The sequence below is a fragment of the Cervus elaphus genome, chromosome 2, assembly GCF_910594005.1.
Source record: "Cervus elaphus chromosome 2, mCerEla1.1, whole genome shotgun sequence".
Lineage (NCBI taxonomy): Eukaryota > Metazoa > Chordata > Mammalia > Artiodactyla > Cervidae > Cervus > Cervus elaphus.
The window spans coordinates 23,365,234-23,380,437 of record NC_057816.1 but is presented as its reverse complement, the minus strand read 5'-3'; the positions used below and the strand labels follow the sequence as shown (position 1 = coordinate 23,380,437).

Sequence of the window (15,204 nt, the reverse complement as noted above, 5' to 3'; positions counted from 1 at the left end):
CCTTTGTTGGATTTTTTTTTTACACTTTCAATTTCCATGTGTGTGATGGATCTGTTTTGATTTTTTATTTCTTCCTGGCTCAATTTTGGAAGGTTACACTTTTCTAAGAATGCATCTATTTCTTCCAAGTTGTCCATTTTATTGGCACATAGTTGCTGATAGTAGTCTCTTATGATCCTTCGTATTTCTGTGTTGTCTGTTGTGATTTCTCCATTTTCATTTCTAATTTTGTTGATTTGATTCTTTTCCCTTTTTTCTTGATGAGTCTGGCTAATGGTTTGTCTATTTTATTTATCTTCTCAAAGAACCAGCTTTTAGTTTTGTTGATTTTTTCTATAGTCTTTGTTTCTTTTTCATTTATTTATGCATTAATTTTTATGATTTTTCCTTCTGCTAACCCTGGGGTTCTTCATTTCTTCTTTTTCTATTTGCTTTATGTGTAAAGTTAGATTATGTATTTGATTTTTCTCTTGTTTCTTGAGGTAAGCTTGTATTGCTATGATCCTTCCCCTTAGCACTGCTTTTACTGAATCACATAGGTTTTGGGTTGTCCTGTTTTCATTTTCATTGATTTCTATGCATATTTTTATTTCTTTTTTGATTTCTTCTGTGATTTGTTGGTTATTCAGAGGTGTGTTGTTTAGTCTCTATATGTTTGTATTTTTAATATTTTTTTTTCCAGTAGTTGACATCTAATCTTACCACATTTTGATCAGAAATGATACTTGAAATGACTTCAATTTTTTTAAAAAAATTTACCAAGGCTAGATTTATGGCCCAGGATGTGATCTATACTGGAGAATGTTCCGTGTGCACTTGAGAAAAAGGTGAAATTCATTCTTTTGGGGTGACATGACCTATAGATATTAATTAGGTCTAACTGGTCCATTGTGTCATTTAAAGTTTGTGTTTCCTTGTTAATTTTCTGTTTAGTTGATCTATCCATAGGTGTGAGTGGGGTGTTAAAGTTTTCCACTATTATTGTGTTACTGTTAATTTCCCCTTTCATGCTTGTTACCATTGGCCTTACACATTGCAGCGCTCCTATGTTGGGTGCATATATATTTATAATTGTTATATCTTCTTGGATTGATCCTTTGATCATTATGTAGTGCCCTTCTTTGTCTCTTTTCATGGGCTTTATTTCAAGGTCTATTTTATCTGATATGAGCAATGCTACTCCTGCTTTCTTTTGGTGTCTATTTGCTTGAAATATCTTTTCCCAGCCCTTCACTTTCAGTCTGTATGTGTCCCTTGTTTTAAGATGGGTCTCTTGTAGACAGCATATATAGGGGTCTTGTTTTTGTATCCATTCAGCCAGTCTTTGTCTTTTGGTTGGGGCATTCAACCCATTTACATTTAGGGTAATTATTGATAAATATGATCCTGTTGTCATTTACTTTATTGTTCTGGATTCGAGTTTATAAACCTTTTCTGTGTTTCCTGTCTAGAGAAGATCCTTTAGTATTTGTTGAAGAGCTGGTTTGGTGGTGCTGAATTCTCTCAGCTTTTGCTTGTCTGTAAAGCTTTTAATTCTCCTTCATATCTGAATGAGATCCTTGCGGGGTACAGTAATCTAGGTCGTATTATTCTCTTTCACTACTTTAATTATGTCCTGTCATTCCCTTCTGGCCTGAAGGGTTTCTATTGATAGGTCAGCTGTTATCCTTATGGGAACCCCTTTGTGTGTTATTTGTTGTTTCTCCCTTGCTGCTTTTAATATTTGTTCTTTGTGTTTGATCTTTGTTAATTTGATTAACATGTGTCTTGGGGTGTTTCACCTTGGGTTTATCCTGTTTGGGACTCTCTGGGTTTCTTGGACCTGTGTAACTATTTCCTTCCCCATTTTAGGGAAGTTTTCAGCTATTATCTCCTCAAGTATTTTCTCATAGCTTTTCTTTTTGTCTTCTTCTTCTGGGACTCCTATGATTTGAATGTTGGGGTGTTTCACATTGTCCCAGAGGTCCCTGAGGTTGTCCTCATTTCTTTTGATTCTTTTTTCTTTTTTCCTCTCTACTTCATTTATTTCCACCATTTTATCTTCTACCTCACTTATCCTATATTCTGTCTCCATTATTCTACTCTTGGTTCCCTCCAGAGTGTTTTTTATCTCATTCATTGCATTATTCATTTTTAATTGACTCTTTTTTATTTCTTCTAGGTCCTTATTAAACATTTCTTGCATCTTCTCAATCTTTGTCTCCAGGCTATTTATCTGTACCTCCATTTTGTTTTCAAGATTTTGGATCATTTTTATTTTCATTATTCTAAATTCTTTTTCAGGTAGATTCCCTATCTCCTCCTCTTTTGTTCACTTGGTGGGCATTTTTCATGTTCCTTTACCTGCTGGGTATTTCTCTGCCTTTTCATCTTGTTTAGATTGCTGTGTCTGGAGTGGCCTTTCTGTATTCTGGTGGTCTGTGGTTCCTTTTTATTGTCGAGGTTTCTCCCAGTGGGTGGGGTTGGACGATTGGCTTGTCAAGGTTTCCTGGTTAGGGAAGCTTGCATCGGTGTTCTGGTGCATGGAACTGGATTTCTTCTCTTTGGAGTGCAATGGAGTGTCCAGTAATGAGTTTTGAGATGGGTCTATGTGTTAGGTGTGACTTTGGGCAGCCTGTATGTTGATGCTCAGGGCTATGTTCCCACATTGCTGGAGAATTTGCGTGGTATGTCTTGCTCTGAAACTTACTGGCTCTTGGGTGGTGGTTGGTTTCAGTGTAGGTATGGAGGCTTTTGAATGATCTCTTATTACTTAATGTTCCCTGTGGTCAGGAGTTTTCTGGTGTTCTCAGGTTTTGGGCTTAAGTTTCCTGCCTCTGGATTTCAGTCTTATTCTTCCAGTAGCCTCAAGACTTCTCCAACTATACAGCACTGATAATAAAACTTCTAGGTTAATGGTGAAAAGATTCTTCACAGTGAGGGACACCCAGAGAGGCTCACAGAGTTACATGAAGAAGAGGAGTGGGAGGAGGGAGATAGAGATGAGCAGGAGGAGAAAAAGGGGGACTCAAGAGGAGAGAAGATCTATGCAGTACTCTGTTCCCTAAGTGTTTTCCGTAGCCCAGACACCCACAGAGAATCACAGAATTGGATTGGGAAGAGAAGGGGGAGGGGGGAAATAGAGGTGATCTGAGGGAGAAAACGGAGTGTCAAAAGTGGGAGAGAGTAATCAACACACTCCTGACTAAAAATGGGTACTGAATATTGGATTGTTAAATGTCCAAAATTGATATCAAATACTGAAAAACAAAGATTAAAAATCTAGAGTAGAGGTTAGACTCTTAAAAATACAATATTAAAAACAAAACCAAAAACACAAAAAAATTTAAGAAGAGATATATATGAAGTTCAGTTTAAAAATAGGGCCTCTTTTGTTTTTTTTTTGCAAGGTTATAGTGAAATGAAAATGAAAATTAAGGAGTAATAGAATAGTAATAGAGGACTTTAAAAGAAAATAAGAGAAAAAAAGAAAAAATTAATTAAAAAATAGTAAAAATATATGAAAATGAAAGTTAAGGAGTAATAGAGGAGTAATAGGGAATTTTAAAAGAAAATAAAAGAGAAAAAATAAAAAAAGAAAAGAAAAAAATTTTTAATTAAAAAAACAAAACAACAACAAGAACAAAAAAAAAAGTAAAAATATATCTAGGAATTTCTCTGGAGCTGTTGCTGTCAGTGTGGGTTCAGTTCAGTTTCAGATAGCTCCTTATTCCAGCTTACACTTCTCAATATCCATAGGTCCCTTCCGGTGTAGTCGGTGTTACCTACAAGGATTTTAATCTGTTGCACAGGTCACTTTTGAAGCGGTTCCCTTTGTTTATTTGGCTTCTGTTTGCTGGTCTCTTCAGTGTCTAATTCCTGCCCTGACACTAGCGGGCGGAGGTGGTCTCTTGTTTAGGTTCGCTGGTTCAGTCTTTCTGCGGGGAGGGAGGGCCGCTGCAGACAAATGTCACTGGCCTGTGTGGGGAGCACTCTCAGTGTTCTGGCCACACTGGGTTTGCCCCCGCTCACTGGTGTGTGCTTTCCCCGTCTACACTGCTCAGGCTCCAGGGTGCTCTATAAGGAGTGGGCCCTGTGGGGCATGCGGTTCCAGTTTTCGGGTCCTCCACAAAAGCGCGGACTCGGTTGGGCCTGCGTTTTGTGCCTTCCCCGGCCCGAGCAGCTCAGGCAGCCAGGAGCTTGATGGGCGCACTCTCCCCGGGTGCGGTGCACCTTATCCCCTCCGTGGGCCCAGCCTCAGTTTCCATATGCGCCAGGCAGATGCATGCGCCTTGTGTCTGTTCTCGGGAGCTGGCCTCTAGCCGCGACCCTCCCGGTGGATGTCGACCATCCAGAATCTCAGGAAGTCTTTGGTGAGAAACTGGGAGCCTGTTTGCAGTTTGGTAGGGGTGCTGTCTCTGGGGCCGAGTTTGCCCCTTTCCCCTCCCCTCTGCCTCCTGCCTCCAGTCCACTGCTGGCTAGCTCTTCTCTGGAATTGCTCAATCCCTTTGTTTTGCAAATGGCCGGCAGTGTGTTCAGGCCGGTTAATTTTCTCTCTCTCTCTCTCTCTCTCTCTCTCTCTCGCTGTCCTACAGTTTAAGTTGCTATCTCATGTTAGCTCCCTCCGATTGCCCTCAGGGCATTCAGGCCCTGTCCTTACCCTAAGCAATGCCACCCGCTCCTCTCCGTCCCGCCCCCACTTGCTGGTGGCGGACGCGGGCATCTGGGGTACTTTTCTGCTGGGAGTTGCTTTTAGGCATGTAATCTGTGGGTTTTATTTCTTTTTCCTCCCAGTTAGGTTGACCTCTGAGATTTGAAAACTTCCCCCAGACCCACCAGTGAGAGGGTTTCTTGGTGTTTGGAAACTTCCTCTATTATGACTCCCTTCCCGGGATGGGTCTCCAACCCTAGCTCTTTTGTCTCCCTTTTTATCTTTTATATTTTGTCCTACCTCCTTTCGAAGATGATGGGCTGCTTTTCTGGGTGCCTGATGTCTTCCGCTAGCAGTCAGAAGTTGTTTTGTGAAGTTTACTCAGCGTTCAAATGTTCTTTCGATGAATTTGTAGGGGAGAAAGTGGTCTCCCCGTCCTATTCCTCCGCCATTTTACTTCCTCTCCCCACTCCAGTATTCTTGCTTGGAGAATCCCCATGGACAGAAAGGCCCGGAGGGCTACAGTCCATGAGGTCGCAAAGAGTTGGACATGTCTGAGTGACTAAGCATAGAGCACATAAGAAAATCACTGTTCTTAAACTTCTATTTCAAGAAAATATGACTTTAGAATTCCTCAGTTCAGTTCAGTTCAGTTCAGTCACTCAGTTGTATCTGACTATAATTTCTAGATATGTATTAACTAGTACTTGTGCTTACGAGATTGAAGCTAACATTTATTTTGAAATAAGTATAGATTCACATGGAGTTGCTAAAATAATGCATAGAGTCCCTTGAACTCCATCTAGCTTCCTATCATGATGACATCTTTCACAATTGCTGTGTAACAGTGAAACCAGGAAATTGACACTGGTTTAGTAATGGTAACAAGACTTCAGGACTGCAGACAGTGAGATTTTAGCAGTCTTATAAGCACTGAGTTTTTCCATTGTGTGTGCGTACGTGTGTGTAGATCTATGCAATTTGATCCTTTGTATATATTCATGTAGCAACACCATGACTGGATACAGAACTGTTTCAATACATTTAGAAATTCTCTTACACTATTCTTTTATATTCACACCCATCCCCTTTCACATTCATCTCCGTTTTCTCCATCTCTATCTCTTTCATCTCCACCTCCATAGTCAAGTCATTTGGAGGATAATAAATAAAATCAAACAATATGCAATCTCTGAGACTGGTTCTTTTCACTAGTCATGATACCTTTAGTGTTCATCCCATTTGTTATATGTATCAATAGCCATTCCCTTTACTGTTGAGTAGCATTCCAGTTTTTACAATTTAAGTTTATTCCATCTTCAGTAGTAATTTAAATATTACTATATTCATGTATTTATACAAAAGTAAATCTGTTTTATTTATGGAAAATATTTCAGGGGAAGGGGGTAGAAATCACAGTAGAAGCTGATTCTTCTTTGCATCCTTTTTAAACCAACCTAAGTCAAGGCTCTCATTCTTCCTTCTCTAAGAATAAAGACTGAGACATCCAGATTTTTAGCAGATTTTTAATAATCGGTCAAAGACAAAGGGAAGGCAAGGAATGCCCTACCACTACACTTTGTGAGAGTATACAGCATCATTACCAGTCATAAGCAAATTATTCAGGAAAAGGCATTTGGTTATAACAAAATTTCTATTAGCTAAATTTATTTTCATTCATTCAATCCCAGTACACATGTGATAGCTTCAGAATTGCAAGTCAATACCAGGGTGAAAAACACATTTACCATCCAGAGTACAGTGCTTATATAATTTTTTTTTTTTTTACCCTTTCTTCTTATAATGTATAGTCAAATAGGTAAGTGACACCATTAAAGAAAGAATTTACAAATACACAAAAAGGAAAGTCTATAATGAATCCTTTGGTGCTAGAGTTGGAGATATTTCTATTAAATATGTATTAAGACTCATTGTTATTCAGTCACTAAGTCATATCTGACTCTTTGCAACCTCAAAGACTTGCAGCACACCATAGGAGCCACAGTTTTAGGGGACTGCCACACTTTCTTAGATTTTACCTGCAAAACACCCCAGCAGGTTCTCACAGTAAAGATCTGAGAAAGAACTATCTTGGTTCTCACAGGGGAGGGAAAGAGTAATATTTGTAACAATTACTAGTAACAAATAGTACTAATTATTGGTAACAAATAATACTAATTATTAGTAACAAATAATACTAACAAATAGTAACAAATTTCATTCAGAATTCCCTTTTCTTCAAAGTCTTACTCACTGCAACTTGGATATCTTTGTTCCTCAAACTGTAGATGAAAGGATTCACCATTGGCCCCACAATAGTGTAAAAAAACTGTGGACACTTTATCTTCATCCAGAGACCCAGCAGGAAAAGGCTTAAGATACATGAATGCTGCTGATCCAAAGAAAAGAGAAACCACGATTATGTGGGAGCTGCAGGTACTGAAGGCTTTGGACCTGCCCTCTGCAGAACGGATGTGGAGGATGTTGGAGAGGATCAAGGTGTAAGAAATGGAGATGGTGACACTGGGCACTATGACATTGACGCCCACCACGATGAAAACCACCAGCTCATTGATGGAGGTGCTTGTGCAGGAGAGCTGGAGGAGAGGAGGAATGTCACACATGTAGTGATTGATGATGTTTCCATCGCAGAAGGAGAGTCGCAGCATGCACCCAGTGTGGGCCATGGCACCCACAAGCCCCATCGCGTATACACCCACCGTCAGCATGAGGCAAACCTGATGGGACATGGAGACCTTGAAGAGCAGGGGCTTACAGATGGCCACGTATCAGTCATAGGCCATTGACGTCAAAATACAGCACTCATCAATAACAAAGAAGGAGATGAAACACAGCTGAGTCATGCACTCTGCATAAGAGATGATGTTCTGGCTCACAAAACTCATCAGCATTTTAGGGGTAATGACAGAGGAGTGGCAGAGATCAATGAAGGAAAGGTTGAAGAGAAAGTAGTACATGGGAGTGTGCAGGTGAGGGTTCAGAGCAATAAGAATAATCAAGCCAACGTTCCCCACCACAGTGACCATATAAATTGCCAAGAAAATGAAAAAGAGAGGCAGCTGGAGTTCTGGCTTCTGTGTTAAACCCAGCAGGATAAACTCAGTCACTGAAGAGTCATTCTCTGGGGCCATTCTTCCCTAGGACACACCTGGAGAACAGGACAGAGGGTAACGTTAAAATGAGTACCCCGCTCTCTCCACACAACCCCACTCTAATGAGAGAGACCCAGAATGCAATAAAGAACCCCAGCCCACCCTTCTGTGCCTTTGTTTTCTCCTCTGTATAAAGGCTGAGGGAATTTTTAAGGCTGTGTATCAAAAACACTAATGGGCAAGTTCTACAGGGATAAGATTCAATGACCCTGTGACCTCGTGACAGTAGCATCTCTGCTCCACTTCTGCTCTGACAGTTACCAGGCCCACCCGATGATCAGTGGTCATCTCAGCAGAGAGAAGACGTGTCATTTCAGAGAGTCCTTCGCTTCTATAGATGAGGTTTGGAAGATGAGTAACAGGACAGATAAAATTCAACACTCACCCTTCAGCACAGAGACTTCAATGTTGGGACTTGCTACCTCTGCTTCGTTATTCTCAAGGAAAAGCAAGTGGTTATGATGAATTTTAGAAACAAACAACCCAGAACAGAGATTCTTCTTCTTTGCTATTGTTTTTGTTGTGAGTGCGTTTTGGAATGAGAGAGTCAGAGCACAGACCTCGGTACCCCAAGCTCTGAGGTGCCATGAGTTACAGGTCATGGTTTCTAATGGTGGCTCTGCAGAGTGTCCTCTCCAGCCTAGGGGGTGGAAATAGCATCTGCTGGTGCCCAGGGAGCACCTGCTAATGTGACCCAGAGGTTATTGAATTGGGAAATCCTAGAGACCTGATTAAAACTTAGAAGTCTTAGGTTTTCAAAGTGTTTTCCCCAGAGATCATGATTTGTAGCAAAGAGAAATTACCTACCCTGCATTTAAGCTGAGTTCACTATAATAATGATATTTTGGAAGTAACCCATTTTGCATACATTTTGGTTTGCTGCCAAATGGGGCACATCCTCAAATAGAAAAGCAGGTGACCTTTCCTGAATACACAGCACCTACCCCTCTATGAAATACTAACCACTTGTTTGTTTATTCAGTTTGTTTTACCACAACACATGCATTCACATGCTCACTTGCATTTGAATCTAAGTTCCATAAGGGCAGAGATTTTGTCTATTTTTTTCAGTGTTATTTTTGTAGCAACTTAGAGTAACACCTGGCATATGCAGTAGGTATTGACTAAATATTTGCTTAATAAACACTGAAGAAATGATAATCCCTTTCCCCTATGTTTCTTGGAACCAATTGTAGATATTACAATAGAATTGTTACCCCCCCTGGCAAAAGCTTATATAGTTTAAGTCAATATTTTTATTTGTAGACTTGAGTGTGGTGCAGGAAAAACATCATTAAGGTATACCTGGATGTTTCAGTAGACTGGCCCAACCCTTTTGTGGGTTTCTGATAGGTACTATTTCAGATACTGAGGAATTATTAGGAGACAATCCTATGCCTTCTAGGAGCTTATGGTTTAAGAGAAGTACACATATAAAAAGAAACATTTTAACATTTGTTACAAATAAGAGTCAACATAGAAGAAATGATGCTTTCCAGTTGTGGTGCTGTAGAGGACTCTTGAGAGTCCCTTGGACTGCAAGGAGATCAAACGAGTCAATTCTAAAGGAATTCAACCCTGACAATTCATTGGAAGAACAGATGCTGAAGCTGAAGCTCAATACTTTGGCCACCTGATGTGAAGAACCAACTCATTGGAAAACACTGTGATGCTGGGAAAGATTGAAGGCAAAAGGATAAAGGGGCGGCAGAGGATGAGATAGTTAGATAGCATCACTGACTCAATGGACACGAGTTCAAGCAAACTCTGGGAGATGGTGAAATACAGGGATACTGGTGTGCTGCAGTCTATGGGGTCACAAAGAGTCGGGCACAACTTAGCAACTGAACAAACAGTAACACAGGTAGTTATCATATTGAAAACACTCTCTGATACAGCTGGTTTAGTCCTAAAAACCCAAGAGAAACTCTAGCTCATGGGCAGAGGGAACTGTGTGTAAGAATATTCATAGCAGCACCATTTGTAACAGAATAAAGAAACAGGGTTGCCCTGGTGGCTCAGTGGTAAAGAATCTGCCTGCAGAGGCAGGAGACATGGGTTCAATCCCTGGATCAGGAAGATCCCCTAGAAAAGGGAATGCAACCTGGGAAATCCCATGGCCAGAGGAGACTGGTGGGCTACAGTCCCTGGGGTCACAAAAGAGTCGCATACAACTTAGTGAAAAAACAACAACAATAAAAGAAAACAGTTAGCTTTTCATCAGCTGGAAAATGAGTATTTCACATTATATCCCTAAAGGGGAAAACTTAAGAGTAGTGTGAATGAATGAAGTAAAACAAAATTTATCAATAAATCACAAAACCATGGAGTTGAGTGAAAAAAGTGAGCTGCTAAAAATAATCCATACTGTATGACATTTAATGATCTTTGGACACTTGGATAGCTACTCTCTACAAATTTACAGATGCATAAAGTTGTAAGAAAAATGACATGAATGTAAAATTATCAACAATGCATCATTAAAGGTGTTTTACAGTGAAAGAAATGAGGGAATTGAGATTAGAAAAAGAATTAGGGGAATATGAGTTATGCCTATAATGTGAAAGTTGGGTGATGTATATACAGGTGTTTATTATGTTCTTTGTATTTTTTTCTGAAGGGGTGAAATATTTTACAATAAACTCAATGAGACTAAAGGTAGGACACATTATTCTAAAACACTGTGATAGAGTTAATAATATAGCAAGTATCAGTTACATGATGATATTTATTATATTAATAGCATGTTATTAAATGGTGAGAACAAATAAAGCTAGTCAGGGTAAAAAAAATTTTTTTTAAGGCTTCTGGATCTTCTTATAGACCCCAACCCAGTTTTAGTCTTTTATATAATGCCAACTCAGACCATACAGCTGGACCTACACACACCACATATGCACAAACTGTTGCCATTAAGATGATCATATACTGAAAAATAAATTGTCAAATCATAGAGCCCAAGTTACACGACGAGCTTGGGCATTCAGTCTTTCTGGAGAATCTTCTTTCATGTGGGCAGAGTGTACCCGGACAATACTACGAGGCATTGCAGCACCTGCTGGTAACGAGAGAACTTTGATAGAAACCCCATGTTGCTCCATAACTTGACTTTCTCTGGCAGATTTGCAGATGGTGGTCAGGCTGCCAGAACCATTGATGGATTGCTTGTACTGTAAGAGAGAGAGGAATCCTGGAAAAAAGAGAAGCCCGGAGAGGGTGATGAAGGAACAATAGAAAAGTCACAGAAACACTTCCCTCCCTATGATCCATGAGGCCCAGATCTAAAGCCTAATGTTTCCCTTTGAACTGGCCCAAGACATTCAGGAGGGGGATGCTTTAGCAGGAGAGTTTAGAAGTGTGTGCAGAATAGCTTAAATACAGCCCCACTACAGTCCCCGGGGTCACAAAAAGTCGGACTTGACTGAGCACACATGCACAAGATTTGGGGCTTCCCTGAGGGCTCACAGGTAAAGAATCTACCTGCAATGCAGGAGATGCAGGATACTTGGGTTCAATCCCTAGGTTGGGAAGATGCCCTGGAGGAGGAAATAGCAACCCACTCCAGTACTCTTGCCTGAAAATCTCATGGCCAGAGGAACCTGGCAGTCCATGGGGTCTTGGAAGAGCTGGACATGACTGAGTGCCTGAGCACACACAGGCAGTGCTCAACTCAACACAGCTGAGAATTCCTTCTGACAGAGGCCGTGCTTCTGAGTTAGGAAGTTTAATTCCAAGGGAAATTTTAAAGGCTTCTTAGAAGAGTCCCTGGTGTTTGTAGGTGGTCACTGGGCACCAGACACTGATTCTGTCTGCCCTCAGGCAGTCCTGGCCTGACACTCTGCCCCCAGGGCCACTGCCTCCACATGAGTGAACATTCCCTATCAGTTACTCTCTTTAGCCTTGAAGTTAGCAGTTATCTCCACTCTGAATGGGGCAAGTATGAAAGAAAAGGTGGAAAGGAACGGTCCCCTTGGAGGCAAGCGAATTGAACAACTCACTCAGCCCACATCCTTGCAGGAACCGTCCTCAGAGTGAGTCTAACTCCCCCACTGGCCCTTTAAAATGCAAAGGTTGGTAACTTTCCCTCTATCTTCTTTCCCATCCTCTCACTCTCCTGCCTATCAGAGATGGATTCGTTCTTAGCTCCCATCAAGGGCCCTGAAGACACTCACCAGAGGCGAATAACAATAAAGCGTTTAAGTATGCAGTGAAATTGATCCAGCAGATCTTGTAACTCAAGTAGTACACGAATTTACCTTGATTTAGCAAGTGGTGATACAGGAGGAGTGCACTGAGCAGAAGGATGCCTGATGTCCGGACAAAAGCAGAAAGAAAAGTCCCTTCTGATGGACCCTGGCTCTCGTACTTAAGTCTTAACCTGAGATATGCTTGACTTCCAAATCCCTAGCATGCACAACTGAACCTTCTCCAAAGGCCAATGCCACTTGAATGGTGGATCCAATTTAGCAGCTATGTATCTAAGCCAAGGAACTGGGAGGGCTGAGTTAGTCAGAGACCACAGCCTGGACCTACAAACCAAGTATGCCTCCAATCTTATGTTAGGGAAGACAGGAAGTTACTTGTGACTGAAGACAGGAAGTTACCTGTGAGGAAAGCGAGGCAGGCAGTCATAATGAGAGTATATTTGGTTTGAGGAATCATATAGGTGAATTCAAAACCCAGGAGCAAGTTATGCATGAAGGAAAGGCTGACCACCACAATCAGAATGTTCCTGACCACTTCCAGGCCATCTGTTGAAAAGAAGAAGCTGTATTGAGAGGAGGACAGATATTTCCTCTGGCTCATTTCTACCTGGGGCACACAAATCTCTAGGTAAACATGAATGAGGTGAAACATTTGATTAAATAATAAAGAGCAGAGATAGGGCAAGAAAGAGGCAGGGGTCTTAAGCTAAATGGGAGATGGAACCAAAAGAAATTGTTCTCTGTCTTTGTATCTCTGTAAACTTCTTTCTCTTCTATTTTTTCAAAATGTATTTCTTACTAAACACTTTTGTCTTCCTCTAGTGTAACAAGTTTTCTTTGCTGCCAGTCACCTTTCCTTTATATCCTCACATTCTAGATGTGCTAGATACCCTGTAGATACTACTGTCAGGGCTTCTCAGAGATCCATCAGTTAAGTCTGTGAGCTTCTAAGCCTTTCTCCAAAACATGCTAATACTGAGCTTTTGGGGTAGGCCTTGACTGTATTGATTATGGAAGTGGGCACACTGCAAGCACAGGTGGTTGCACTAGAGGATAGTGTTGAGATGAACGGAAGTCGAGGAAAGATGAACCCTCGTTCTCCACTTGATCTTAGCCAAAAGGCTGAGAAGCAATTGAACCCTTATTCTCTACCCATCTCTTTCCATAGTATAACTCTGACCTGCTGGCCACAGGGAAGTACAACATATCCACGGACTGTGGCTTATTATAGGGTCTTGGGGTCCCAACTTCAGTACAGTCCATTCCTCTATGGTGATTCCTACAGCCAAGAAGACTAAGATCCAGGAGGAGAAGAACAGGTTGGTGGCCTCGGCCTTTCTGACAAGTGTGTACACCATTGAGATTGGAGATTTTAAGCAGAGACCATCACCAATATCTCACGTGCTTCTTCTCAGATATGATTAGTCACAAGAAAGAGGGCAAAAATCTAACTTTTAGTGATTGTTGACTCATTGGCAGTGGCAGAAGCTGAAGTAACTTATGAAACAGAGACAATAAATCCCACTGTTCCCCACTCCTCCACTTGGGCTAGTCTGTCGTCACGGCTGCCAACTGCCATGGAATCATCTTGGTCTGACCCTTGACCCTGAGACCTACTGCTGTGGAAGCACCTAGGGCCTAGAGGCCTTGAAAGAGGATCCAGATACAGAAGGAGGTATGATGTCACACACAGAGAACACTATCAGATATAGGAGCAACTAGAGGATCTGAAAGAAGTTAGACATGTATGATGGAAGACATTAGGATTAGATGTTCCAGGATTGATGAACATTAGATAGGGATCAGTGAAATGCACAAGGTATTTGGATCACTATGTGAGATGTCAGCTAGCTAGCATCACAAAAGAGAATGCCCACTCATAATTTGGGGTGTTTTGAAGATAGGTGAGGGATTAGTGAGACACAGGTCAGAGAAGAAATGATATATGTAGTTAGGGAAAACAGGAGTCAAGATAAATCACCACAGATGGTGATTGCAGCCATAAAATTAAAAGACGCTTACTCCTTGGAAGGAAAGTTATGACCAACCTAGATAGCATATTAAAAAGCAGAGACATTACTTTGCCAACAAAGGTCCGTCTGGTCAAGGCTATGGTTTTTCCAGTGGTCGTGTATGGATGTGAGAGTTGGACTGTGAAGAAAGCTGAGCGCTGAAAAATTGATGCTTTTGAACTGTGGTGTTGAAGAAGACTCTTGAGAGTCCCTTGGACTGGAAGGAGATCCAACCAGTCCATGCTAAAGGAGATCAGTCCTGGGTGTTCATTGGAAGGACTGATGCTGAGGCTGAAACTCCAGTAATTTGGCCACCTCATGCAAATTGTTGACTCATTGGAAAAGACCCTGATGCTGGGAGGGATTGAGTGCAGGAGGAGAAGGGGCCGACAGAGGATGAGATGGTTGGATGGCATCACTGACTCGATGGACATGAGTTTGAGTAAGCTCCAGGAGTTGGTGATGGACAGGGAAGCCTGGTGTGCTGCGATTCATGGGGTCACAAAGAGTCGGACACGACTAAGCTACTGAACTGAAACTGAACTGAAACCATGGGAGCAAGCACAAGCCTGCTTATAAGAAAGAATTTAGTAGGTACAGGTTTTGGTTAAGTTTAAGGTGCCTCGAGGGCATAGGATAGAATTAGTCTTGAAACTTAATTGTAAGTTAAGGCTTATCAACCTAGGAATGGCAGTTGAAACATAGGTGTGCATATCACCATCAGAGGATATCACACAGAAGGTGACAAGAGGCAGTGAAGGAAATTCTGATTAACATCATCATTTATGAGAAAGAGCAAGGAATGAGAGGTCAGAGCAAGGCTGCGTGTGTGTGAGGGTGTGCTAAGTCACTTCAGTCATGTCCGACTCTTTGCGACCCCATGGACTGTCATCCGCCAGGCTCCTCTGTCCATGGGATTCTCCAGGCAAGAATACTGGAGTGGGTTGCCATGCCTTACTCCAGGGGATCTTCCCCACCCTGGGTCTAACTCCTGTCTCTTATGTTTCATGCACTGGCAAGTGGGTTCTTTACCACTACCGCCAGCTACAAGAATACAAATGCTGCTGAATAATTAAAGAAGCTTGAGTTTTGAGGAGACATTAGATTCCTAATGCAGAGAAATCTGATTAGGGGGAAGCTGAACATATGCCACTTGATTTGATGATTATAATGTCACTGGTGGT

General features: G+C 41.4%; 1 protein-coding gene and 1 pseudogene across 1 annotated transcript; both read right to left on the bottom strand.

The window, feature by feature from the left end:
* Positions 1–6,851: 6,851 nt before the first annotated feature.
* Positions 6,852–7,791, bottom strand: LOC122705270 (annotated as a pseudogene).
* A 2,722-nt stretch (positions 7,792–10,513) lies between these two features.
* On the bottom strand, positions 10,514–13,587 carry LOC122705262 (transmembrane protein 225-like). Its single transcript, XM_043920529.1, has 4 exons — positions 13,189–13,587; positions 12,408–12,554; positions 11,976–12,110; positions 10,514–10,993 (listed from the first exon to the last, which is right to left on the bottom strand). Exons 1-4 carry the CDS (start codon positions 13,364–13,366, stop codon positions 10,752–10,754), a joined length of 702 nt encoding a protein of 233 aa, XP_043776464.1. The 5' UTR covers positions 13,367–13,587; the 3' UTR covers positions 10,514–10,751.
* Positions 13,588–15,204: the final 1,617 nt, after the last annotated feature.

What these genes read in the sequence shown, in the direction of transcription:
- LOC122705262 (XM_043920529.1), bottom strand. Translation starts at nt 13,366, where the DNA reads ATGGTGTACACACTTGTCAGAAAGGCCGAGGCCACCAACCTGTTCTTC. An exon ending in TACTTCCCTGTGGCCAGCAG is followed by an intron (nt 12,555 to 13,188) that starts GTCAGAGTTATA and finishes TCTTTTCAACAG; the next exon opens with ATGGCCTGGAAGTGGTCAGG. An exon ending in CTGCCTCGCTTTCCTCACAG is followed by an intron (nt 12,111 to 12,407) that starts GTAACTTCCTGT and finishes TCCGGACATCAG; the next exon opens with GCATCCTTCTGCTCAGTGCA.